The 27,303-nt window shown below is 45.2% G+C and overlaps 1 protein-coding gene and 1 long non-coding RNA gene across 10 annotated transcripts in view; one reads left to right on the top strand and one right to left on the bottom strand.

The window, feature by feature from the left end:
• The first annotated feature begins 467 nt into the window (after positions 1–467).
• Positions 468–16,557, top strand: LOC139039084 (uncharacterized). Of its 9 annotated transcripts, none has more exons than XR_011492253.1 (7): positions 1,292–1,599; positions 9,610–9,751; positions 10,880–10,934; positions 11,034–11,098; positions 11,193–11,468; positions 14,526–14,614; positions 15,806–16,557. XR_011492253.1 is itself a non-coding variant. In XM_070479210.1 (4 exons), exons 1-4 carry the CDS (start codon positions 1,253–1,255, stop codon positions 15,717–15,719), a joined length of 324 nt encoding a protein of 107 aa, XP_070335311.1. In that variant the 5' UTR covers positions 468–1,252; the 3' UTR covers positions 15,720–15,774. The 9 variants fall into 9 exon arrangements, 1 of the variants encoding a protein (XP_070335311.1); XR_011492252.1 differs by having other exon boundaries at positions 10,825–10,934; XR_011492251.1 differs by having other exon boundaries at positions 10,880–11,098.
• A 334-nt stretch (positions 16,558–16,891) lies between these two features.
• The window catches only part of LOC139039085 (uncharacterized), a 23,028-nt gene continuing 12,616 nt past the window's right edge, over positions 16,892–27,303 (bottom strand). Inside the window, exon 3 of the long non-coding RNA XR_011492258.1 lies at positions 16,892–18,781. This is a non-coding gene — a long non-coding RNA (uncharacterized lncRNA). The remainder of the gene's footprint in view (positions 18,782–27,303) is intronic.

The following is a 27,303-nucleotide window of genomic DNA, read 5'->3' as shown; positions in this document are numbered from 1 at the left end:
TAGAAAAGGCACAGGCTTTTATTGGCTGGCTTCCCTTGTAGCTCAGTCGGTAAAGAATCTGCCTGTAGTGCAGGAAACCTGGGTTTGATCCCCGGGTCGGGAAGATCGTCTGGAGAAGGAAATGGTAACCCACTCCGGTACTCTTGCCTGGAAAATCTCATGGACAGAAGAGCCTGGTGGGCTGCAGTCCATGGAGTAGCAAAGAGTCGGGCATGACTGGGTGACCAACACTTACTTGTGTATATCCAGAAGGTTCCTGGTGGATCCATCTCAAAAAGATGAGATTCTAATGAACGTGCCCTTCTCCTTGACTTTGGGGATCATTGGGAAAGTCTTGGAGTCATGAAACCCCCATCACTGCTAACTCTTAGCAGGCAGGAAGACGGTCCACAGAGGCCTTGGATTAAGGGGTGAAGCTTGGATGCAGGTGGAGGGTGGGGTGGGGGGGGGGGGGAGGTGTGCTGTCAGCCAAGCGAGGGTCCAGACCTACTAAGTTCACTGCCTGCCGGGGTGGGGACCAACAGCCAGGCCTGGCCTTTGCTGGGAAAGACCAGGTAACCGGGAAAGGAGAAAAGTGAGTGCTTCTTGAGTGAAGACACCCAGGGGCAGGTTTTCGGTGTGTGCTGGGGGTGGGGGGCAGTTCTCTTAAGGCCCTCATTCCTCTTGGGTCAGTAAGTGGAAGGCCATCTTCCAGACGAAGGCTGCACCCAAAGGGGCCCTCGCGATGGGGCCCCCGCGATGTTCCCGTCCCGGTTTGTCGTGCCCTCCCCACCCCGCGCCCTAGCCGCCGGGGGTTTCTCGCGGGCCGCTAAGTCCAAGGAGCTGCAAACTGCTGGCACCTGGGGAGAGCAAGCCCAGGAGAAAATGCTTTGACTCGGCATGGGGCGAGGAAATGCCGACTCCAGGCCTCCTCTCTTCTCGTACTTTTCCCACGCGCCCCCTCGAAGGCCGCCCCTCCACCGAGCCCCGGGGGTCATAGAACTGCGAGGGTTCCCCCCACCCCCACCTGCCCCGGTCGGCCGCGGCGGGGGAGGGGGGGCGGGGGCGGAGGTGGAGCCCCCTCCTCACCCGACCCCCTGCCCCGCCCCGCCTCCCACCGCTCCCTGGGCCAACGAAGGCGCCTGCACTCAGGCCCCTCTGGCGCCAGCATGCTCACCCCTGCCCCCTCTGCCACCCAGATCCCCGCGGCCCCCCGCTGGCGCGAACGCTTGCAGGCCCAGAGAGGACCGCCTCCGCCTGACGTGGGGCGGAGATGGCGGGGCTGGCTGCGCTCGCTGGCCCCGTGGTGAGTGCGCGGCCCACCCCCACCGCCGCGGTTCCCCTCTCCGCCGTCACCCCGCGTCCCCCGCTGTCCCTCATTACGCGGTCACACGTGGTCCTTCATCCCATGGTCCCTCCCCCACGCCCCCGCCCCCCCCATGTCCTCCCGGGCCCCGTTGTCCGGCCCGGACAGAGTCCAGCTCCGTCTGGGCGCGGGGGCCGGTGTAACGGGCTGCCTCCGCCCCTCGCCCACCAGTTCCCCACGCGGCTGCTCCTGTTTCTCATCAGCACAGTGAGCGCAGTGTTCTGCGGACACCTGGTCAAGGACGAGCTGTCTCGGTAGGTTTTCACATTCTTTTCATTAGGACTGAGGAGAAAGAAAAACCTGTTATTTAAATTGTCTTGTCTGGCACTTGCACCTTTATGGGGTCAGAGCTTTCCCCGAGGATTATCATCAGATTTGGAAAGAGATCTATGGACTACTTAGGAAAGGCGTTTTCCTTACTCTCAAACCAGCCCCAGGAGACCCACCTCTAATTATGCAAGAAACGTAGCCAGGAGACAACTCTGCAGATAAAACAGGAAGAACCGCATTTTCCCCTTTATTATGAAGTTAAACTAGGTAACTTATCTACATCTAGGCTGGCTGCCATTAGTTAGCTCAGCTCAGTTCAGTCGCTCAGTTGTTTGGGACTCTTGGCAACCCTATGAACCACAGCACGCCAGGCCTCCCTGTCCATCACCAACTCCCAGAGTTTACCCAAACTCATGTCCATTGAGTTGGTGATGCCATCCAACCATCTCATCCTCTTGTCGTCCCCTTCTCCTCCTGCCAGTTCACTAAGGCCACACTATTTCAGCCTCATAGTAAAGTGTCTCCCATCTGCCATGGATTGAAATTATACCTTCTTTGAAGACCTGCATTTTGGGGAGTTCCCTGGTAGTCCAGTGATTAGGACTCTGCCCTTTCACTATAGAGGGCATGGGTTCAATCCCTGGTTGGAGAACTAAAATCTCACAAGGTAAGTGGCATGGCCAAAACCAAGAAACCACCATGACATCCCTGCTTTTTTGTTGGTGAAGTCGTGGACAGTTGCCTGTCTCCTGCATTTCATCAAGGCCTTCAAAGAAGGTGAGACACTCCTGCTGGTGATGGCAGGTCGTCTTTTCCAGTCTCAGAAAATGTCCCTTCTGTCCCTACCTATATGGGTGTACAGCCCTAAATCATGACCTTGGTACATGGAATCAGACGTTTTATTTTCAGGTCTGTTATTGTGAACCCTTTTGGTAGGTTGCCTTTTCATATTGTTGACAGTTTCCTTTGATGTGCAGAAGTTTTTAGTTTTATGTAGCCTCGGTTGTTTTTATTTGTTGCCTTTGATTTTGGTGTCAGATCCCACAAAACTTACCGCTCAAGTTTTCTTCCAGTTTTATCGTTTCAGCTCTTTCACCCATTGTAAGTTGATTGTGTGTGTGGTGTGACATAGGGGTCCAGTTTCATTCTTTTGAATGTGGACTCCCCTTTCCCAGGGTCCATTTTTGGACAGTCTGTCCAGTACACCATCCTATACCTTTCCTCGTTGATGATCTCTGGGTGGCCTCTTCTATGATCACTGGCACCCTCAGGACCCAAGTGCCTGTCTCCTTGGCTGTGTTGGTCCACCTCTCTCCATCTCACTGGCTTCCAGAACCCCCGAACCCAGTTTGGGTCCCCCACCCTGCACATTCCCAGCCCTCCACTTAGATGCTTTGAACTTTACACCTCCACTCACCTCCTTTTATCCCTGGAGCCCTGTCTAGTCCTCACACCTGTGTCTTCAGTGCCCTGATCCCTTCATCCTTCCTCCCTCTGCAGCCCCCGCTTGGCCCCCTCCCAGAACCCAGGGCCAGTCCGTGCCTGACCGCCCCTCCTTCCTCTTCCTTCAGAACTGCCACCTGGATGATCACTCTCCTCTTTGAGACCAGCCTGCCACCTGGGTACAGAACTGTCCTCTCTCCTCTAGCCCCTTCCCTTTAACTAGTCCTGCTGAATTATGATAAAGATCTCCAGGTCTCATTTTCTGTAAAAACTTGTCTCCTGTCCACTTACATCCCTTGCCAGAGAATCTATACTACATCTCAGTAATGCAGCAAATACAAACCTAAAATTATAGAGACAGGCCTGAAAAGAGCGTGTGGGAAGTGGGTATATTGCAAAGGCAGGCGTTTCTGTGGACAGGTCTTAGATAGGGGGTTTCTGTGCCCGTCCTTCCTTGGGCAGTGAGTGGCGAGATAGCGAATTGCTCAGGAGAGAGTAGGCTCATTTCGAGAAAACTATTTATGAAAGCCAGACACAGTTAACATTTTTTCTTTTTTTACCTGTGAGAAAACTCTGAATATATTATGACAGAGTTTACAAGAGTGTTTGGTTTTAAGAGAACATTTCTATATACCCACCTTGTTCCACAAACCATTTGAGCTGGTTTATAAAAATACTTTCAAGGCAGAAGGATAGTTACTGGCTGGTAGAATTGGGTCCAAGGCACACGGATGGAAAAAGATGCAAGTGGGGTAACTGGCATCTTGAGAAGCTGAAAATCTACCCTGAACTCCCACCCCTGTGGGTCCCCCAAGTGTCCCTGAGCCACCTATCAGGGACGAGAGCCTTTTTTTTCAAATATTTATTTTTGGTTTTTTTTTTGTACTTTAAAATTTTTAATTGTTTAATGATTAATTGGATAATTGTTTTACAATATTATGTTGATTTCTGTGATACAACAATGCAAGTCATCCATAAGTACTCACAAGTTCCCTCCCTCTTGAACACCCCCCACCATCCCATCCCTCTAGGTTGTCACAGAGCACCAGTTGAGCTCCATTATAGCAACTCCCCACTGGCTATCTGTTTACATATGGTAATGTATGTTTCAGTGCTACTCTGCCAGTTCCTTCCACCCTCTCCTTGCCCCACGGTGTCCACAAGCCTGTTCTCTATGTGGGTGTCTCTATTCCTGCCCTGAAAATAGGTTCATCAGCACTATTTTTTCTAGATTCCATATAAATGCATTGATACTTGTTTTTCTCTGATTACTTCACTCTGTATAACAGGCTCTAGGTTCATCCACCTCATTAACACTGACTCAAATTCATTCTTTTTTATGGCTGAGAAATATTTCATCAGACGTATGTACCACAATTTATCTGATCATCTGTCAAGAGACATCTAGGTTGTTTCCCTGTCCTAGCTATAAATAGTGCGAGAGTGAACATTGGAGTACATGTGTCTTTTTCAGTTATGGTTTTCTCAGAGTATATGCCCAATAGTGGGATTCCTGGGTCATATGGTAGTTTTATTCCTAGTTTTTAAAGGAATCTACATATTGTTCTTCATAGTGGCTATATGAATTTACATTCCCACCAACAGTGCAAGAGGGTTCCCCTTTCTCCACACCCTCTCCAGCATTCATTGTTTATAGATTCTTGATGATGGCCATTCTGACCAGTGTGAAGTGATACCTCATTGTAGATTTGATGTGCATTTCTCTAATAATGAACAGTGTTGAGCATCTTTTCATGTGTTTGTTGGTCACCTGTCTGTCTTCTTTGGAGAAATGTTTGTTTAGGTCTTCTGCCCATTTTTTGATTGGGTTGTTTTTCTGGTATTGAGCTGCATGAGCTCCTTGTATATTTTGGAGATTAATTCTTTGTCAGTTGTTTCATTAGCAATTATTTTCTCCCACTCTGAGGGTGGTTTTTTTTTTTATTGAAGGATAATTGCTTTACCGAATTTTGCTGTTTTCTGTCAAACCTCAACATGAATCAGCCATAGGTATACACATCTCCCCTCCCTTTTGAACTTCCCTCCTCTGAGGGTTGTTTTTTAATTTTGTTTATAATAGTCTCCTTTGCTGTGCAGAAGCTTTTAATTAGGTCCCACTTGTTTTTATTTCCATTTCTCTAGGAGGTGGGTCAAAGAGGATCTTGCTGTAATTTATGTCAGAGTGTTCTGCCTATGTTTTCCTCTAAGAGTTTTATAGTTCCTGGCTTTACTTTAGGTCTTTAATCCATTCTAAGTTTATCTGCGTGTATGGTGTTAGGAAGTGTTCTAATTCCATTCTTTTACAGCCTTTCTTGATGCTGATCTTAGGAAGTTTCTCTTGTAGACTCAGACCGCGCACACCCTGTGATGGAAGCCCGTGCCCCAGACAAGCACAACAGGCTCCAAGAGATACAGCAGCAGTCCTGTGCATCTTCTATCACACAGGCTGCTGGGAGGGAATCTCTGATGTCAGGACTGGGTTGACTTGAAGCAAAGCCATCTGTCTCTGACCAGTAACTTGACTTGGATCTAGTAACCAGGCTTGAAGGTGTAGAGGAAGAGTAACACAAAGGTGCATCTGTTTACCCCCAAAAGGCTCACATGTGACTTTTTATTCAATATAAGACTCTTTGAGAGATTGACATGCTTCATCTTTCTCTCTTCCTGGAAGGCAGAGGTGTCTCAGAGCTTTTGCCCCAACGCTGTGAACCTGGGCTCCCCACTCCCCTGCGTTGGGAGTGTGGAGTCTTAGCCACTGGACCACCAGGGAAGTCTTGAAGTGTGAACTTTAAAATGGTTATGATGTTAAAACAATACACCATATAGTCATGACTGGAGTAAGAAGTGGAGAAATGGCTAACATTTTGAGTTTCACATTACATGTACTTTGCCCCCAATAAATACAAATGAGAAATAGTAGAGCTGGAATATGTGAAAGATGGAGACCTGTTTCAGATATACTAGGAATTCCACAGGGAGAGGCTCTACTGGTGGGGATGCAGAATTCAGACATTGATGAGAGAGACCAGAAGAGGACTGAAGTGATAATAATGATATTATATTCAGCAATAATAACATTGTATTGGAGATTCTAACCTGTGCAATTAGGCAAGAAAAGGAAAATGCATTGATTTATAAACTGAATGGCTGGCATGGCTTTCCTGTCCTGTTGTTTGTGGATTTTTCTCCAGCAGACCTCTCCACTACATAAGAAGGTTCAGTGGGCAGCTCAGTACAGAGGTGGGCTTGGTCCCATGATGTCTTTACTTTAGGGTTTATGTGTGGAGGGCAGAGAGCAGCAGCCCTGCCCTCCCCCACCAGCTCACCCCACCTCCCATCCCCCAGGATGAGAAGGACTTAGCTCTGAGGTGCTCACACCACCAGGGAGTTCTGGCACTTTGCTTTTCTGCTCACCCAGTCTCTGTGCAGTGACCTCAAGGGAGGGATGGTCAGTAGTGGGGTCTGGCTGAGCTGCCTGTGACCCAGAAGTGAGTCCACAGCACTGCTTACCACTGCCTCCTGGGGCTCCCCTGGGAAGAACTGGTGGGACCTGGCCTTCTTTTCTGTGGTCCTTCCCTCTTGCTGAAGCTCAGCTGCTCACTTATGTTCAGTGTTGTTAATGGATTTCGTTTCTGTTAAGCACCTTTACTGACATTTCTGCAGCATTTTGGGAAGGAAGGGGGATAAGCATGTGAGCTGGCCATTCATCATGAGCTGAAGCCAATACATATACTTTGGACCCACAAGTCTTGTAAATTTTTATATAGTCAGGTCCATTGTTTCTCAGATTCTTAACGATTTTTAATACGTATGTTTTTTATCAACTTCACTTAAGTTGGCTCTCCAACAGCAACAAATTGGACAGCTCTTTGGAGGATGCTGCTTCTAATAGGAACAAGAAGTTAAAGCTGATGTGTAAATATTACAAGCAGACATGAGATTCAGTTCAGTTCAGTCTCTCAGTTGTGTCCAACTCTTTGCAACCCCATGGACTGCAACATGCCAGGCCTTCCTGTCCATCACCAACTCCCGGAGTTTATTCAAACTCATGTCCATTGAGTCAGTGATGCCATCCAAGCATCTCATGCTCTGTCGTCCCCTTCTCCTCCACCTTCAATCTCTCCCAGCATCAGGGTCTTTTCCAATGAGTCAGTTCTTTGCATCAGATGGCCAAAGTATTGGAGCTTCAGCACCAGTCCTTCCAATGAATAATCAGGACCGATTTCCTTCAGCATTGACTGGTTGGATCTCCTTGCTGTCCAGGGGACTCTCAAGAATCTCCTCCAACATCACAGTTCAAAAGCATCAATTCTTTGGCGCTCAGCTTTCTTTTATAGTCCAACTCTCAAATCCATACATGGCTACTGGAAAAATCATAGCTTTGACTAAATAGACCTTTGTTGAAAAAGTAGTGTCTCTGTTTTTTAATAAGTTGTCTAGGTTGGTCATAGCTTTTCTTCCAAGGAGTAAGTGTCTTTTAATTTCATGGCTGCAGTCACCATCTGTAGGGGTTTTGGAGCCCCCAAAAATAAAGTCTGCCACTGTTTCCCCATCTACTTGCCATGAAGTGATGGGACCAGATGCCATGATCTTAGTTTTCTGAATGTTGAGTTTTAAGCCTACTTTTCACTCTCCTCTTTCACTTTCATCAAGAGGCTCTCTAGTTCTTCTTCACTTTCTGTCATAAGGGTGGTGTCATCTGCATATCTGAGGTTATTGATATTTCTCTGGGCAATCTTGATTCCAGATTGTGCTTCATCCAGTCCAGTGTTTCTCATGATGTACTCTGCATATAAGTTAAATAAGCAGGGTGCTGTACTACCCTTTCCTGATCTGGAACCAGTCCATTGTTCCAAGTCTAGGTCTAATTGTTGCTTCTTCACCTGCATACAGATTTCTCAGGAGGCAGGTCAAGTGGTCTGGTATTCCCATCTCTTGAAGAATTTTCCAGTTAGTTGTGATCCAAAGGCTTTGGCATAGTCAATAAAGCAGATTTTTTCTGGAACTCTCTTGCTTTTTCAACAATCCAACAGATGTTGGCAATTTGATCTCTGGCTCCTCTGCCTTTTCTAAATCCACCTTGAACATCTGGAAGTTCATGGTTCACATACTGTTGAAGCCTGTCTTGGAGAATTTTGAGCATTATTTGATAGCACGTGAGATGAGTGCAATTGTGAGGTAGTTTGAACATTCTTTGGCATTGCCTTTCTTTGGGATTGGAATGAAAACTGACCTTTTCCAGTCCTGTGGCCGCTGCTGAGTTTTCCAAATTTGCTGGCATATTGAGTGCAGCACTTACACAGCATCATCTTTTAGGATTTGAAATAGCTCCACTGGAATTCCATCACCTCAACTAGCTTTGTTCATAGTGATGCTTCCTAAGGCCCACTTGACTTGGCATTCCAGGATGTCTGGCTCTAAGTGAGTGATCACACCCTGGTGATTATCTGGGTCATGAAGACCTTAGTTTTTCTGTGTATTCTTGCCATCTCAACATTTTCTGCTTCTGTTAGGTCCATACCATTTTTGTCCTTTATTGTGCCCATCTTTGCATGAAAAGTTCCCTTAGTATCTCTAATTTTCTTGAAGAGATCTCTAGTCTTTCCCATTCTGTTGTTTCCCTTTTATTTCTTTGCATTGATCACTGAGGAAGGCTTTATTCTTTCTTCTTGTTATTCTTTGGAACTCTGCATTCAAATGGGTATATCTTTCCTTTTCTCTTTTGCCTTTTGCTTCTCTTCTTTTCATAGCTGTTTGTAAGGCCTCCTCAGACGACCATTTTGCATTTGTTTTTCTTGGGGAATGTCTTGATCACTGCCTCCTGTACAATGTCACAAACCTCCATCCATAGTTCTTCTGGCATTCTATTAGATCTAATCCCTTGAATGTATTTGTGACTTCCACTGTATAGTCATAAGGGATTTGATTTAGGTCATACCTGAATGGGCCATTGGTTTCCCCTACTTTCTTCAATTTCAGTCTGAATTAGGCAATAAGGAGTTCATGATCTGAGCCATAGTCATTTCCTGGCCTTGTTTTTGCTGACTGTTTAGAGCTTCTCCATCTTTGGCTGCAAAGAATATAATCAATCTGATTTCAGTATTGACCATCTGGTGATATCCATGTGTAGTCTTCTCTTGTGTTGTTGGAAGAGGGTGTTTGTTATGACCAGTGCATTCTCTTGGCAATACTCTGATGTGAGATTAAAGACAGTTTATTCTACCATCCATGTTTCACTAATAGCCCCTGAGGGCAGCAACCATATCACAGGATGACAACAGATAATCCTGCAGGTTGAGTAATAGTCTGTTTAAAAAGCAGGCAAGTTTAGAGCTTCAGATTTCCATAACCAGTTATTAAAGTTTTTGCATCTGAAGGGCCATACTTCAGTTTAGTGGGTAATTAGACACAAGGAATGCTGGACATATAATGTGTTATGAGGTCAGATTTCATCAGCTTTTGCGATGTTCCTAGAGTGCCAGGTTTGTTCTGAGTGCTTGTTTCACATGGGTCATTTAATTTTTTTAAAGGCTTTACTTCTTTTTTTGAAGCTCCAATACTGAGGCCACCTGATATGAAGAACTGACTCACTGGCAAAGACCCTGATGCTGGGAAAGACTGAAGGCAGGAGAAGGGGACAACAAAGGATGAGATGGTTGGACGGCATCACTGACTTGATGGACTTGAGTTTGAGTAAGCTCTGGGAGTTGCGGATGGAACAGGAAGCCTGGCATGCTACAGTCCATGGGGTTGCAAAGAGTTGGACATGACTGAGCAACTGAACTGAACCTCTTTTTTAAAAAAAATATTTTTGGCTGTGCTGGGTCTTTGTTGCTGCACAGAGACTTTCTCTACTTGCAGTGAGCAGGGCCTGTTCTCTAGCTGTGGTCCTCGGGCTTCTCCTTGTGGAGGCTTTTCTTCCTGTGGAGCACAGGCTCTAGAGATGTGGGCTTAGCATTTGTGGCACTCAGTTGCCCCACAGCATGTGGAATCTTGCCAGACCAGGGATCGAAACTGTGTTCCCTGCATTGGCAGGCAGATTCTTAACCACTGGACCCCAGGGAACTCCTGGTTCATTTAATTTTTACATATTTCTATATTTACAGTTCACTAAATCTTGTAGAATGTAGCAAGGTTGAATGGACTTTTCAGAGTGTGTGTTTAGCTAATAAGGGAGGTGCTTTGCCCTCATACCCAGCATCTCTAAGAATCTTGCAAGTTTGCTGAATTCATTAATTAGTACTAGTATTTTTATGTGTATGAATTCTTCAGGATTTTCTATATATAGGGTCATGCCATATGCAGACAAATAGTTTTACTCCTTTACCAATTTCAATGCCCTTTATTTTTTCTAGCCTTATTGTTCTAAAATAGGATTTTAACATTTTAATTTTCAGTTTCACTTATTTTTTTAAAGTTTTTATTGGAGTACAGTTGATTTACAATGTTGTGTTGACTTCTCCTGTACAGCAAAGTGAATCAGTTACACATATACATATAAATATTCTTTTTTTACAATAGGTCATTACAGAGCAGTAGTTTTATTTTTAATTAAAAAATAACATAGGACTTCCCTGGTGGTCCAGTGTAAGACCCCGCTTTTCCAATGCAGAGGGTGCCAGTTTGATCCCTGGTCAGGAAACTAAGATTCCCATATGCCATGTGGTGCAGTCAGAAGAAAAAAAAGAATACAGCTATAATTTACAGGATGCGAGATAATTTTTCCTGAAGGGCCTTTGCAGAAATACACTGTTTATGTACATTAGGTTGTTTATGAAATTTATGAAGACATTAGATACCATCTCCCGTTTGCTCCATCAGACACCTGGAAAAGCTGGCGCCTGAACAGGTTGAAGCAGTTTCTCACAGACAGCAGGTGAGGAGAAAAGACCTGAGCCCAGACAGTTGCCCCTAGAGTCACTCTACTTACCGTGGTGCACGTGGTCTTCCCCTGAGGTTTAAGTCCCTCATTCAGCCCACAGACTCACTGACACCTGTGCATGGCGGCCTGGGCAGTGCTGGAACCCAGGGAACATAAAGGTAAGCAGGCAGGATCCCCGTCTGCTCTGAGCTCACCCCAGGCTCTTAGTGTTTACTCCTAATTTTTGGCATTTTCCCCACCTTTTGCTCTTAGGATGCAAGCATTCCCTGAGCGCTGAGAAATGATCCTCTTCTTGTCCTGTCCCTACTCTCCTCCTTGGAAGGTCTGAGCTTCAGCCTGATGCTCGGGGCTCTCAGCTCTGGACCCGACTTGGTACCTAAGTTCCTGGCTGCCCAGATGTTCGCAGGCTATCTCACTGACATCTTGGTTCAGGCCCCCAGGCGAGAACTCTGCCCAGGTCAGGCTGCCAAGTGTTAACCAGCTCTGACTGTGAGATCTCAGACTTACCGCACTTTCAGAGGCGAGGAGGTGAGAGTTTGTAAGGGCCGTGGCATTTATCTTAGCGTTTGTCATCTGCAGTAACCACTGCACCCACTCAGGTGCTATTCATTATGCTCATTAAGGGGGTCTCGCTCAGTACCCAGTTTCCTGTTGGGGGTACTGCAGAGGGGAGGTGCTTGAGGCAGATTCTGTTTTCCAGACACTTCATTTCTTCCTTAGGGAAATTCTCCCCTCCTGGGTTTCATCTCAGGATAGCACCAGAAGATCTCTAAGTCCAGCTGCCCAGTGATCCTCAACCTGGAGGACACCTATATTCTTACAAAGTGGGCAGCCCTCTGACACCCTCAGCTCTTACAAATATTTGACAAACATTTTGGAAATGTTCGGCTCTGCTCAGTGTACTTTTCATCATTTTCCTTTTTCTTGTTAAGTTTATGCCCAGACATGTCATCGTTTTGTTGCCATTGCAGATGGAGGCCTTCCTTTCCATTATATAATCCAAGTGGTGGTTGTTTGTATGTATGAGGCCTGTTAACTACTGTATGTGAATGTAGTTTGTTAAAATTCCGAATTTCTCAAGTAGTTTTCAGCTGACTCCTGGGTATACTGTATGTGAATGCAGCTTGTTAAAATTCTGAATGTCTCAAGTAGTTTTCAGCTGACTCCTGGGTATTATAGGCATTGTTGTTTAGTTGCTAAATTGTGTCTGACTCTCTGACTCCATGACTGCCAGGCTCCTCTGTCCATGGGATTTCCCACTGGAGTGGGTTGCCATTTCCTTTTTCAGGGGTCAAAGACCCAGGGATTGAACCTGCGTCTCCTGCATTGACGGATTCTTACCACTGAGCTACCATGGACACCCCACTGAGGCAAACAATCATATAATACTTCTATATTCCCCTTATCAAAGGTTATACTACGCATTTCTTTTCTTGCCTAATGCCTGTAGTAGAATAAATTGTTGTCCTGTTAGTGGAAATGCCTGTCTTGTTCTGGACTTTAGTAGAGAAATATCAGAAGCCATAGTTCTAAGTAGCGTGCTGGATTTTGGCCTGACACACATGTATACACGGGAAGATCTCCTGGTGGAGAAATGGCAACCCACTCCAGTATTCTTGCCTGGGAAATCCCATGGACAGAGGAGCCGGGCGGGCTACAGTCCATGGGTTGCAAAGAGTTGGACATGACTTAGCAACTAAACAACAACACACATACAATGTAAACACATATTAATAAATCCATGTATGCATGCCTTCTTAATGATGCTCAGGAAATATCCATGGAGTCTGCTTTATTGAAAGTTTCCAACAAAAATGGTTGAGCATTTTGTCAAATGTATAACATGTCATGTAAATAGAAATAGTTTTACTCCTTCCTAATTTTTATGCCTTCTCTGGCAAGAATGTCTACAATAGGATTTTAACTTTTTTTTCCTATATTCCCTCTAGTAGTACTTATTTCTTAAAACTTTTTACTTAAGTTAGATGATGCATAATGTATATAGATGATGTATAATATTATGTTACAGGTGTATAATATAGTAGTTCACAACTTTTAAAGATTATAATAGCTATAAATGGAACACTAAGTATTTATTATATTCTCTGTGTTGTACAATGTATCCTTGCAGTTTATTTTATATATAATAGCTTGTACCTCTTAATCCCCTACTCCTATCTTGTCCCTCCCTGCTTCTCTCCCCCCTACAGGCTAACTACTAGTTTGTTCTATCTGTAAGTCAGTTTCTTTTTTGTTATATTCACTGCTTATATTTTTTAGATTCAACATATAAGTAATATCACATAGTATGTCTTTCTCTGAATGCTTTACTTCACTTAGCGTAATGCCCTCTAAGTCCATCCATTTTGCTGCAAATGACAGAATTTCATTTCTTCATTTTTTGTCACTGAGGAATATTCTATTATGTATATATACACACACACCTTTATACATCTTTTGATAAATACTTAGGTGCTTCCTTATCTTGGCAGTTGTAAATGCTGCTATGAACACTGGCGTGCACGGATCCTACTGAATTAATGTTTTTGTTTTGTTCAAATACATATCCAGCAGTGAAATGGCTGGATCACTTGGCAATCTTATTTTTAGTTTTTCTGAGGAACCTCTGTACTGCTTTCCACAGTAGCTGCACTCACTCACATTCCCAACAGTGCATGAGAGCTCCCTTTCTCCATATCCTTGCCAACACTTAAGTTCTTTTTGATGATGGCCATTCTGATAGGTATGGGTAATATCTCATTGTGGCTTTGATTTGCATTTCCCTGATGGTTAATGATGTTGAGCCTATTTTCTGTGCCTGTTGACCATCTGCAGGTCGTCTCTGGAAAAATTTCTATTCAGTTCTGCCCATTTTTTGATGTTGAATTATATGAGCTATTTATATATGTTGGATGTTAACCCTGTATCAGTCACATCATTTGTAAATATTGTCTCCCATTCAGTAGGTTTTCTTTACATTTTGTTGATAATTTCTTTGGCTGTGTGAAAGCTCTTAAGTTTCATCCGGCCCCATTTGTTTATTTTGTTTTAGGAGATGGACCAAAAAAATTGCTACGCTTTATATCAAACAGTGTTCAGTTCTTTGTTTCTAGCACTTCATACACTACCTGACACAAAGCCAGGAAATGCTGGCTAAATCCCCACATAAAGCAGCCAACAGTTTTGGGGGTGTTTATTAATGGACTGAATGCCATAGACAGGTCAGTGGGAAGCCTGAGTCTGATCGTGGTCCGTAATTATCTAAAACTTTAGGGAAGTTATAAGGGCTTCCCTGGTGGCTCAGTTGGTAAAGAATTCCACCAGCAATGCAGGAGACCCCGGTTTGATTCCTGGGTTGGGAAAATCTGCTGGAGAAGGGATAGGCTACCCACTCCAGTCTTCTGGCTTGGAGAATTCCATGGACTGTATAGTCCATGGAGTCACAGAGTCAGACACAACTGAGTGACTTTCACTTTTGAGAAGTTATATTAACTGCGGTTTCCACCGTGGATACAGAATGATGTCAATGGTGGTAGGAGCAGAAGTGCAGAACACCTAAATGGGCTGCTCATTTCCCACCTGCAGGTTTCTGGTCCGGGCTGATGGTCTTCTTCCAAACCCTTTCTTACCTGGTGTACATCTGGAGGATCGACTGGAACCGCACAGCAGAGCAGGTACCAGTGCGGGGGCCCCTGGAGGAGGGGAGTGTGTGTGTGTGCATGCTGTGATTCCAGGGCAGGCGAGGACTCTTCCAGGGTGAGGATGGTAAGAAGCCCATGGGCAGCAGGATGCACTGTGACTCGTGAAGAGGCATCAGACGTGAGAGTGAGGGCCAAAGGAAACCTGTGTCCTCTTAATATGGAGCTAATTTCTCCTCTGCCAAGCAGGTGCAGCCAGAGAGTGAGTTAGCTTAGAAATTAACGCATGAGGTTGTCTTGGGAGAACAGTAGTGCTTCCCATTTTTCCTAATCTGTTGTCTAGTTCTAGCGTCTTAAGGATCTTTGGTCCATGGTTTCCTGAGAAGCAGGTGCTAAGTGTCTGTGGTCAGGGAGGTCCATGGGGGCAGAGCCTGTCCTGCGGGTGGAGGACCGGGATCCTGACACTCGGGGTGTCTCTGGGTTGAAGGGTGAGCCCTGCCGACTGTGTCAGGTTCAGGGTGAGACCTCCCACTAGGGAGGTCGGCCGAGGAGAGGTGTCATGGATACAGGGCCGTGAGGAGGAGCTGAGGGGTGCAGACCACCACTGTTCACGTCCTGACCACCTCAAGGCTCCAGGGCCCTCATGACTGCTCATGGGGACAGGTCATGTCCTCCCTCCCTTCAGTGGTCCATGGAGGCAGTGAGTGTACAGGGCGTTGTTATTTTCATGAGCTGATGTTGGGGAGGACGACAGTGGTCTCTAGTGTCCTGTTCACTGTCACTGTCAGGACTAAGCAAGACTGTGCTTGGAGCCGAAACTTCTAGCGTAGCTCCCGCAGAAGCATAATCACAGTCTGACCACGGAACCGGCCAGCATGGCTGTACTTCGTTTACCTCTGACACTTGTGCTCAGGCACAGGTTTGAGCTGGAATGTGAGGCGACAAAGAGGCCGTATCCAGCGCCGTGGGTGAGGGGTTGTCCTCTAGTATTCTCACTTCTGTCTTTCCTGCCTGGAGCTCAGTCGCTAGTGCGAGCCCCTGCTGCCTACCCATGTGGCTAGTCCTGCCCTCTGACCAGGAGATGGGCTCCAGGCCCCCGCTGGGGTGCGGCTACTGTGGCCCGTGTGTTAATAGCCAGTGACCGATGACCACGTGGGCTCATGTCACACCCAGGAACGCCTTCACTCAAGACTCCCACGTAAGTAAATATCTCCCTGTTCTCCACAGACAGATCTGTCCATCCTAGAGAAAGAAGCACCAGCTGGGGCCCTCCTACCAGACCTCATCTGACCTGAGAGCCAGACCACGCAGCTGATCAGGGCGGCCCCTGCCATGACGTCCTGACGGGGACCCAGCTGATTGTGTAGGGCGGGGCGGCCGCAGTTTTGGCTGCTGCTGTCCTCGCAGCGGGAATTTTAATAAGACTCTTCACTGCCCAGGGCTGAAATGGAATCATCCCAGCCCCAAACTACCAGTGAGAATGATAGGCAACACGTGCAGCATGGGAGATGAGCTCTTTCACCTGGACAGTGGCTTCAGTCCCAGCCGAGCAGGGGAAGGATGCCAGGCTCATGTTCTCATTCTGAGGATTCACACTATCGTCCCGGACATCAAGAAAAGCGTTATAATTTTAAGTGAACTTTTCTCCCAAACGTTAACCCTTATCGTGGTTTTTAAGTCTGCACGTTTGGTGTCCCTGGCTGGCTGTGTTCTCTATCCCACCCTACATTTAATACCTCTGTCTTCCGGGAAAGCTGGTCCTCCAGCAGTGACTGCTGGCCACGGCGCACTTGTGGCAATCATGTGTCCAGTCTCATGTATCAGTGAGCGTGGAGTCCTGTCTCGGGCAGTGCCATGCAAGCTTTCATAAAATAAACATTTTAAAATACGTGCTCAGGCTATTTCTAAGTGGTAACTTATAGCTTACTGCCTTTTAATAAATTTGTTAACCTATTGTATTAATTAAAAGATGACTCCTGTGTTCTGCCCTGCTCCTTAGCTCCCAGGTGCTGGTAGGTATGGCTCCAGCACCTGCTGGACGTTTTTAGAGCCTTTAATTAAGGAATCTGACCAACCAAACAGAAAATCCTAAAAATGACTGACACTGGCACTTCCCCAGCATGAAGCCCACCCATGACCTGGAGAGCAGCCCTCCCCAGAGCCGCGCACCTGCCCCCCTCACCCCACCGAAGGAGAGCAGGCAGGAGAACCCCGATACTGTCACCAGGCTGCAGACTACAATGCAGCAGGATAGACCAAGTTCTGAGGTAAAATTCACATAATCGAAAAGTAACCTTCAAGTGTATAACTCAGTGACATTAGTAAGTACATCAGTGATCTTTATTATTATACCACCCTGTATAGTGTGTAGTGTTTCACTGTCACTTGATTAGTTTTAGTGCACATTACTAACGACATCCCTCATCTTCTCGTAGGCTTACTGCCCGGCTCTGTAATGGTTTGGAGACATGTGCCCATTCATCTATGGGCTTGTCCTTCTGCTGTGGGACATACCCTCTGAGTGCTGGGTCCCTATCAGACGTATGCTTTGCAGTATTCTCCCCACCTCCCAATTCTGCCAGCTGTCTATGCACTTTCTTGACAGTGTCTACTCTATGCACAAAAGTTTTTAATTTTGATTAAGCCCATTTTTTTCTTCCACTTTTGCTGTCAAATCCAAAAATCCATTGCCATGTTGTCAGAAAAAGATTTAAGTGCTGTTGGAATACAGATTATTATAGAAGAAATTTAAAAGTAAGTAAGAGACTCGGTGTTTCTAGTCTGACATTTAAGGAGCTTGGCAGTCATCACCTTGTCCTCAGACAAGAGCAGCAGGATTTCATGTCTCTTCTGGTGCCAAACGTGAGGGGCTCACACACACCGCAACTGATGCTCCAGACCTTCCCGCACCAGTGGGGTGTCCAATCACTCCACTTGACTCCGACACTATGTGGGGTTTGTGTCAGGGCCCACAGGTTAAGGGCTCAGACCCACAAGACTGCCCCCACTTAGAAGCCACTGCAGGTCCAGGCCACCTGTACTTTTGACAGACCATCTATAAATAGGGAGTTTCTATGACCACCCCACCCCCCCGGCCCCCACCTTCAGCTGGCTGGAACAGCTTATACGGCTTAGGAGTATATGCCCCGTGGAAGCAGTACATGGGGAAGGTACGGAGGTGAAGGTGCTCTGGTGGTCTTTCTGATGACCAACCACCCTCCTAAAGCTACCGAGGGGCCCCCAAGGGTCACTTTATTAGCATAAACCCTAAACCCAAACTGCTCTGCAAAGTACAGTCTACTTTTCCACTTGTTCCAGCCATTAGACAAATGGAGAAGAAAACCCCGAGGATGGCGACTGTAATAAACACAGATACAAGCGCTGCTGCAGACAGGGAGAAACTGGACCCTCTGACATTAGCGGGAGGAACCTAAACAGGGCAGCCACCTCTGAAGGCGAGACAGTTACCACATGACTCAGCAACTGGACTCCTGGGTGTGTGCCCAGACAACTCAACACACATGTCCACACAGAAGCTTCTACGTGAATGTTCAGAATAGCCAAAAACTGGAGGAGAAAACTATAATATTCAAAATGCCCCAGTTTTCAATACAAAATTTCTATCCATGCAAAGACTTGAGAATGTATGCCCGTATACCAGGAAGAAAAGATAACAGAAATCACCCCCGAATGTGCCTGGACAAGGGCCAGAGAAGGAAAGGGACTGAGGGGCATGATGCCTCAACAAAGAGAGAAAATGTCAGCACAAAAACAAAGTACAGGAAGCAAGCAGAAAGCCTGGTGCTGAACAGTGCGATGCCTGAAATGCAAGTGTCACTGCAGCAGACTGGAGCAGCAGGAGGAAGCCAAGGAACCTGAAGCAAGGACTGATCTGACACCACTGGGGCATTCACAGCTCAGTTCAGCTGTTTGATGCTGACAGGAGTCAACATCTTACCCCACAGGTGAGAATCACGTCTCCAAGACCCTTCAGATGCCCAACATGAGCAGCCATTTAGGAAATGCACATGAACACTGCAATGAGATACCACCTCACACCTGTCACCATGGCTATAATCAGAAATAAATGTTTTCAAAGTAAGTATTGGTGAGGACATGGAGATACCTGGAACTCCTGCGCACTGCTGCTAAGAAGGTAAAGTGGTGCAGCTCCAGTGGAAAAGTTTGGCAGTTCCTCAAAAACTGAAATATAGAAATACCATGTTATCCAGCAATCCCACTAGATTATACCCCAAAGAATTAAAAGCAGAAACTTAGAAAACAAATGCTTGTACATCCATGTTCATCATAGCATTACTCACCACTAGTGACTGAAATAACCCGTGTCCATCAGAGAAAAATGGATTTATATTCATACAAAGGAATATTATTTAGCTATAAAAGGAATGAAATTCTGACACCTGCTACAACATGGATGGATTGTCATAACATTATGCTAAGTGAAACAACCCAGATACAAGAGGACAAAATTTGTAGGATTATACTTTCAAGAGGTTCCTGGAATAGGAAAATTCATAGACAGGATGAGAATAAAAGCTACCAGGGCTGTGGGAGGGGGGAAATATGAGTTATTATTTAATGGGTGAGGGTTTCTGTTTGGGATGAAAAAGATGTGGAGATGGGTAGTGGTGATAACTGGACAACATTTTGAACATACTTAATGCCAATGAAATCTACTAAAAATTACTAAAATGACATTTTATGCTATATATGTTGTAGTACATAGAAAATATGAAAGGCAGAAAAATTAATGCTAATATGTATATACTGTTGTTCTTCGGAAAAGAAACAAATGGAAGAAAAAAGCATTTAAGCGAGTAATAATAGCATGAACGGAGAAGGAGCCGAAGTTGCCAGCCTCCCCAGTGCAGTCAGACAAGCAAGAAATGTGAGGTGCGCGTGTTGAAGGAGAGAGACAAGAGCCCCATGGTTTACAGGTGGCAAGATAACCTACCCAGAAAATACAGAAAAGCTGAGAAATTACTAGAGCAGATCAGAGGTTTCAGAAAACTCCTAAGAGACAAGGTCAGCTTTCAAAAACCATCAGCTTTCCTGTATGTCATCAAACACCAAGTAGAAACTGGTTAAAGATCACATTCAAAACAGCAAAGACAAACACACCCACAGAAAACCTAAACTCCCACGAGTAAGGCCTGGCAAGAAGCAGGTACAGTCCCCGAGAAGACACATTTGTGGACGCTGTGCCCTCCTCTCCCAGGAGGCGGCGGCTGCTCACCTTTCCTCGGCTCCTCCTCCGGGGCCCTGACTCCACAGCTCTCTGTCCCAGGGTCAAACGCGTTCCCGTCCCTCCCCAGCCCGCCTTCTGTCCCCCTCTCTGACAGCTGCCCCGCACACTTGGGGCTCCCCGGCAGGTGCAGTCACACCTCGTGGGCTGTGTGGCCAAGCTGTGCCAGCCAGCCCCCCTGGGGTAAATGATCTGCTGCTGCTTTTGCTCTGCCTGAACCCCGACTGATGCAGGGTGTCCCTGAGGTCAGGCGTCACAGAAGATACCGAAGCCCACCCCTGGGCTGAAGCAAGCTCTTAGGAAAACAGCTGATCCTGATAGAGCCAGAAATAGATTTTTTTAAAAGTACTGAAAATTTTTGTCCTGATTAGTCTTAGCGGCTGTTCCAGAATTAGAAGTATTGATATTCTAATTTCATAGCCTGCGCAGAATTACCTGAAGTGTTAGCTTCCTCCCACCCACCTTTCCATTTTATCTCAGATAGTACAGTCTCTTAGTAAACAGTAAGATTTATCCAGAACTAGGAACTTGCACTCACAGTAAGATTCAGAATACTGACTCCATCTAACTCTGCATCTTTGAACAAGGTCATCACTGCCCTGTTTGCCCAACTATGATATATGGACAACATATCCCCTGCCTCTATTACATGAGATGGTCATAGAAAGCTCTTTAGCAACAGGCTTACCACAAAGCAGAAATCCATGTTAACAATGATTATTTTGGTAATTCTTTATTAAAAAAATTTTTTTAATGGACCAATGTTTGAAGTCTGGTGTCCCTGGGGCAGAAAGAGCAAAACGCACACCCACACCCCCAGAGCTTGGGCACCTGTCTGTGATCACTAGTTCTGCAGGAGAGAAATGAGCCAGACACCCGGGAGTGGGAAATCAAGTGGGCCTTAGGAAGCATTACTACAAACAAAGCTAGTGGAGGTGATGGAATTCCCGCTGAGCTATTTAAAATCCTAAAAGATGATGCTGTTACAGTGCTGCCTTCAATATGTCAGCAAATTTGGTTAACTCAAGACATGTGCTATAAGATTTCAAAGACTGAATATACAAAGTGCATTCCCTGGTGGCTCAGCAGTAAAGAACCCACCTGCCAATGCAGGAGACACGGGTTCAATCCCTGGGTCGGGAAGCTCCCATGGAGAAGGAAATGGCAACCCACTCCAGGATTCTTGCTTGGGAAATCCCAAGGACAGAGGAGCCTGGCGGGCTGCAGTCCCATGGGGTCGCAAAGCCTGAACAACAACAAAGCAGGGAGAATTCCCAAGGGTGGGAAACATAGCAAGACGTTTCCTTCTGCTCCTTGTTTGTTATTAAGATTTACTTTCTTAGTTATGGTTGTGCACGGGTCTTCTCCAATAGTGGCAACTGGGGGCTACTCTCTAGTTGCCGTGTGTGGGCTTCTCATTGGGGTGGCTTCTCTCTTTGAGGATCACAGGCTCTAGGACATGTGGGCTTCAGCTGTTGCAGCCCATGGGCTCTAGAGCACAGGCTTAGTGGTTGTGGCGCACGGACTTAGTTGTCCCACAGTATGTGGGATCTTCCATACCAGTGATCAAACCCAGCGGATTCTTTACCACTGAGCCATCTAGGAAGCCCTTGCTGAATGTTTTTATCATTAAAAGATATTGAATTTTGTCAAATTCCTTTTCTGCATCAGCGGGGATGCTCGTGTGGGTTTTTACCCCTTCATTCTATTACTGTGGGGGGTGTATGTGTATATTTGTTATATAATTTTTATATATATATATATATATATATATATGTATGTATGTATGTATTTTCAGAGACCCTCTCCCTTTATTTAGTGGTTCTTAATCTCAAAACGACAACCTTGGAAAGTTCATTTCAAGGATGGGTTTCCAGGCATTTCCTAAGCTTTCCAAGTTCTTTTTAATTGATTTTTAAAATTTTTTTAATTAATGGATAATTGCTTTAGAGTATTGTGTTGGTTTCTCCCAAATACCAACATGAATTGGCGATAGGTCTACCTATGTCCCCTCCCACTTGAACATCCCTTCCACCTCGTTCCCCCCCCTACCCTCTAGGTTGTAACCAAGCCCCCGATTTGAGTTCCCTGAGTCATACAGCAAATGCCCACTGGCTATCTATTTTACATATGGTAGTATGTTTCCATGTTACTCTCTCCATATCTCCCACTATGAATATGTTGCTCTGCTTGATGCTGTCTTTCAGGTCTTCTAGTCTCTGCTTATTTATCCTCAATCCTCTTTTTCTTTCTGCTCCTCATGCTGGATAATCTCAACTGACCTGTTCTGATAGAATAAAGAGACTAGACCTGGACTTTGGCCCCGTTTCTGGCACAGAACTTTAAAAACTCTTGGACTTTCCTGAGTGATAAGCGTGTTTGTACCATGAGGTGACACATGGAGGGGCCCATAGACAGCTACAGCACAAGAGCCCGTCACTATAAAAACCAACCACATACGGACAGGGCTGGAAATTTCAGCCTCACCTCTCTGATCACCCTGAGAGAGGTTAGAGACCACGGTCGATTGTGCGGCTCATGGTGTAATGTCAATTGTGCGGCTCACGGTATAATCAATCATAATATCTATGTAATAAAACTCCATGTAAAACTCTGGACTATCAAACCCAAGGGAGCTTCCTGGTTGGTGAGCCCTTGATATGCGGGGAGGGTGAAGGGCCCAGATTCCGAGAGGAGATGGCCAGGAAGCTCTGCATCCTCTCTGGCCCCCAGACCCTGCCTTAAGTATGTTCTCTATCTGGCAGTTCCTGGGTTGTGTCTTTTATAAATTCACAGTCATAAATGTACCATTTTCAGTGTGTTCTGTGATGCGTTCCAGCTGAGTACCGAAGAGAGGAAGCTGCAGGAAATGAATTTATAGTCTCCTGGGCAGGGGAGTGTGGGTGTCCTGGGGACCCCCATGTGGGCTGGCATCTGAAGGAAGTACAGTCTGTGGAGGACACTGCCCTCCAGCTGGTGGCATCTGACGCTGACTCCAGCTAGCTGGTATTAGAGCTGCAGAACTGAGTTGTGGACACCGAGCTGGTGTCAGATCCCCTAGGAGTTCTACTTGGTTCCTATACTTCCCATTTCTTTGCTAGAATTCTCTACTTTTGAAACATTAGGCTCTTGGTTTCCTTTAGCCCTCTGTGCATATTTAAGTCTATTAATGTAAAGTACTTCTCAAAGGGGACTTCCTTGGTGGTCCAGTGGCTAAGACTCTGCACTCCCAACACTGGGGCCCTGGCTTCAAGGCTTCATCAGGGAACTAGAACCCACATGTTCACTGAAGTTGGAAGATCCTGCCACACTAAGACCTGGTGCAATCAAATAGATACATACACAGACATTCCAAAATGTAATAAGGTGTTTCTCAGGGAAGCTCACTGTCTTTTCTTCCTGTGAGGGGTCCATACATTTTTGATTCTTGCATGCCTAGTAACTTTGTATTGAAAATTGGGAATTTTGACTAATACAATCCAGCAATTCTGGAGTCAGATACGTTCTACTCCCACTTCTTGATAAAGATTACTGGGTTTTTGCTGTTGTTTACTTTTTAAAACTTTTTTTTTTATTGTTGTTAAACAGTATTCTTTATCGTGTATGGACACTGAGTGGTCACCTAGTGATCTGACAGAAATAAGCAGTTTTTGGCTACTCTGAATACTGCTTCTAGGAGTATTCATGTAGACGTTTCTGTGTGGACATGTGTTTTCAATTCAGCTCGGGTACATTCTCAAAGTACAACTGCTGGGTCATGTGGTAACTGGGTGTCACTCTGAGAAACTGTGACACTGTTTTCCATGATGGCTGCACATCTCCCAAAACCTGTGCCAACACTTGTCATCTGCTTTTTATTACTGCCACCAAGTGCATGTAGTATTGCCTGTGTTTTCATTTGTATGAGTCTACGGGGTAATATATGAGCATCTTTAGGTGCTTATTGTCCATTTTTATGTTATTGTTAGAGGCACGCCATTGTATAATAGGCCCTTTGTCCATTGAAAACAATTGACTTAATTTTTAGAGCAGTTTTGGGTTTAGAGAAAAATTTCACAGAAAGTAGAGAGTTCTCATAAATGCTGCTCCTTACACACCCACACAATTTCTCCTGTTATTAACATTGTGCACTAATAAATTTATTGCAACTGATGAATGAACACTGCTACATTATTATTAACCAAAGTGCATAGTTCACACTGGCGTTGACTCTTGCTATCACCCAGTCAGTCCATGGGTTCCTCTGACAAATGTATTTCATTAACCTATCATGGCAGTATCACACAGAGTTGGCTTCACTGCCGAAAAACACCTTCTGCTTCAGGAACTAACCTCTCCCCACACCCAAGGTCCTGGCAGCCACTGATCTGTATAAACCTTCCACAGTTTTGCCAACTCCAGCATGTTATAAAGGTGTAATCATACACTATGCAGTCTTTTCAGACGGGCTGCTCTCTCTTAGCCATATGCACTAAGGCTCCTTCAGGTCTTCTTTCTAGTAAAATTCCACTGTATGGATGTAGAAGGGATTGTTTATCTAGTCACTGACTGAAGGACATCTTTCTTGGCTACGTCCAAGTTTGGGCAGTTAAAGCTGCTGGACTTCCCTGCTGGTCCAGTGGTTAAGAATCTGTCTTCCAATGCAGGGGTCACCAGTTCAATCCCTGGTCTGGGAAGATCCCACATGCTGTGGGAAGCCCGTGTGCCACAAGCACTAAACCCACACTGTACAGCCTGTATTCTGCAACTACAGAAAAGCCTGCACAGCAACGAAGACCCAATGCAGCCAAAATTAATAACTAAAATAAAAATAAAGCTGCCATTAACATGTGTGTTCCAGTTTTTTGTGTAGGTGTTAAGTTTTCAACTCATTTGGGCAAATAACTGTACCATGAACACTGGACAATATGGTAAGCCTATCCTTGGCTGTCTGTGCTTGGTCACTCAGTCATGTCCAACTCTTTGTGACCCCATGGACTGTGGCCCGCCAGGCTCCTCTGTCCATGGAATTCTCCAGGCAAGAATATTGGAGCGGGTTCCCATGCCCTCCTCCAGGGGATCTTCCTGACCCAGGGATCGAACCCAGGTCTCCTTCACTGCAGGTGGAATCTTTACCGCCTGAGCCACCAGGAAAGCAAGCCTATGCTTAGCTTTGTAAGAAACTGTCAAACTCCCCCAAGTGGCTCTACTACTTTGGGTTCCTAACAACAATGTATGAACATTCCTATTGTTTCACATCTTTGCTAACACTGGGTGTTAGCATTCCAGATTTTGGCCATTCTAATAGGTGTAATGGGAGCGCATTGTTTTAATCCGCAATTTCCTGATGACTCATAGTGTTGAGCATCTCTTCACATGCTTCTTTGCCATCTGTATATATTTTGATAAGGTCTACTCAGATCTTTTGCCCAGTTTTTAAACTGAGTTATTTTCCTATTATTGAATTTAAACTGTTCTTTCTATTGTACACTTTGGAGACCAGTCCTATTTCCGATATGTTTTTACAAAGATTTTTTTCCTAGTCCCTTTTTTTTTTTTGGCCACACTGTGAAGCATGTGGGATCTTAGTTCCCTGACTAGGGATCAAATCCACACTCCCTGCATTGCAAGTTCCAAGTCTTAACCACTGGATGGCCAGGGCAGTCCCCCTAGTCCCTATTTTATCTTGTCATTCTATTAACAGTGTTTTTATTGCAGAGCAGAAGTTTTTAATTTTGAATGAAGTTCAGCTATCAATTTGGCAATGTCCTTGGGCTTCCCTTGTGGCTCAGTTGATAAAGAATCCGCCTGCAATGCGGGAGACCTGGGTTCAATCCCTGGGCTGCGAAGATCCCCTGGAAAGGGGAAAGGCTACCCACTTCAGTATTCTGGCCTGGAGAATTCTGTGGACTGTATAGTTCATGGGGTCGCAAAGAGTCGGATACAACTGAGCGACTTTCACTCTATATAAATCAGTCATAATTCCAATGAAAAATTACAATTCTTGCTGCATTTATATAAACAATCAGGTCAGGATAAGACTAAACTTATTTTATAAACAAATTAGTCTTACTATAATGACATTTGAGAAAAACAGGGTAAATACGGAGAGGAAATTAGGTTTCAGTGGAAAACAACCACACACCCCCTTGGTTATTATAAGAAAACAAAACTTCAAAGAAAATGAACAAGGCTACCTACCCGTAAACTGGACTGGATCCTGATTATTTTAGTCTCCTCCAATATCTAGCTACAACTGCTCAAACTAACAACAGCAATTTCTGTCCCACCATTCTAACCTGGAATCACCGAGAATGAGAACTATCCTCTCCCTGAAGTACTATAAGCTAAAGCTGCCTGGCATGGTGTCAACTTCAGAGGAACTGCCACAACAGATTGCGTGTGGATAACCCCCTCACCTGCTCTTCTACAGGCTGCTAAGGAAACTCATGGGATACTCAACTTCACAAACAGAGCCATTCAAACTGCAAATCAGGAAATTAGCCAAATGACAACTGCCATCCTCGCTCCACCATCTGAAGATGCTTCAAGCTCAAATCCAGAAATCTTGACTGGATCCCCTCTGGACTCAGAAACTAGGTTTCCAACTCTGAATCTTTTTGTTTCCACAGACATTCCTTTCATAAATGCCTGATTGCTCACACCACACACAGACCTAACTTAGGACAGGGACTCCCACCTGCACCACTGCCTCCTGAAACAGACAAGAGAGTTTAACTGCACTGATTTAGTTCTCAAGACTAGGAGACTAGTTCAGTGAGCTGTGAAACAATCCACCAACTCAGTTCAGGACTGTGAAACCTGCTGGGGGAGTTTCCAAGTGGGTTGAAGGGGAATGAAGGTAGGTGGAACCTCCGGATATGCAACTTTGGCATAAGAATCATTCTGAACTAAAGGTACTTGAAAAAACAGCAGATGTTTTTGTCAGAAAGACACTGAAGAACAATTTAATCTCTGGTCCTCTTTTTTAAAAGAGGACAAAAAAATTCACATGTGAATGATGCCATCCCTGTTCCAGGAAAGGAGTCAAAGCTAAGTGAATCTACACAGACCTGGTTAAAATAACTCTCATCTTCCTTCAGCCTCTCCAAAGAGCTTAGTTACTTTTCTACAACTGCCTCTTTGTTCAAACCAATAGAAAAGCATGTAGATTTTGCCACATTTTTGCATCTTCATTTCCTTATGAGGGCTCTGATGTCACATAGACCTTACATTAAGTTTCTATGTCTTCTCCTGTGAACCTATATTAATATCAGTTTTATTCTCAGGTCCAGCTGAAAAACCCCAAGAGGGGAAAGGTAAAATTCTGCCTCCCCCTATAGGTATGATAACTCCTGGGCTACTTTTACAGTTTTTGGGTTGAAAACTCAAGTCTTCTATTTAGTTTTTTATTATTAGTCCTTCCATAGCATTTTTATATTCAAACACCACTTTTTTTTTTTTTTTCACAGTTTGGGAA

The sequence above is a fragment of the Odocoileus virginianus genome, chromosome 17 (assembly GCF_023699985.2).
Source record: "Odocoileus virginianus isolate 20LAN1187 ecotype Illinois chromosome 17, Ovbor_1.2, whole genome shotgun sequence".
NCBI classification, from domain to species: domain Eukaryota; kingdom Metazoa; phylum Chordata; class Mammalia; order Artiodactyla; family Cervidae; genus Odocoileus; species Odocoileus virginianus.
The sequence above is the reverse complement of the archived record's forward strand: the minus strand, read 5'-3'. Positions and strand labels throughout refer to the sequence as shown.

What these genes read in the sequence shown, in the direction of transcription:
- LOC139039084 (XM_070479210.1), top strand. Translation starts at nt 1,253, where the DNA reads ATGGCGGGGCTGGCTGCGCTCGCTGGCCCCGTG. An exon ending in CTGCGCTCGCTGGCCCCGTG is followed by an intron (nt 1,286 to 1,516) that starts GTGAGTGCGCGG and finishes CTCGCCCACCAG; the next exon opens with TTCCCCACGCGGCTGCTCCT. An exon ending in GTCAAGGACGAGCTGTCTCG is followed by an intron (nt 1,600 to 14,525) that starts GTAGGTTTTCAC and finishes TCCCACCTGCAG; the next exon opens with GTTTCTGGTCCGGGCTGATG.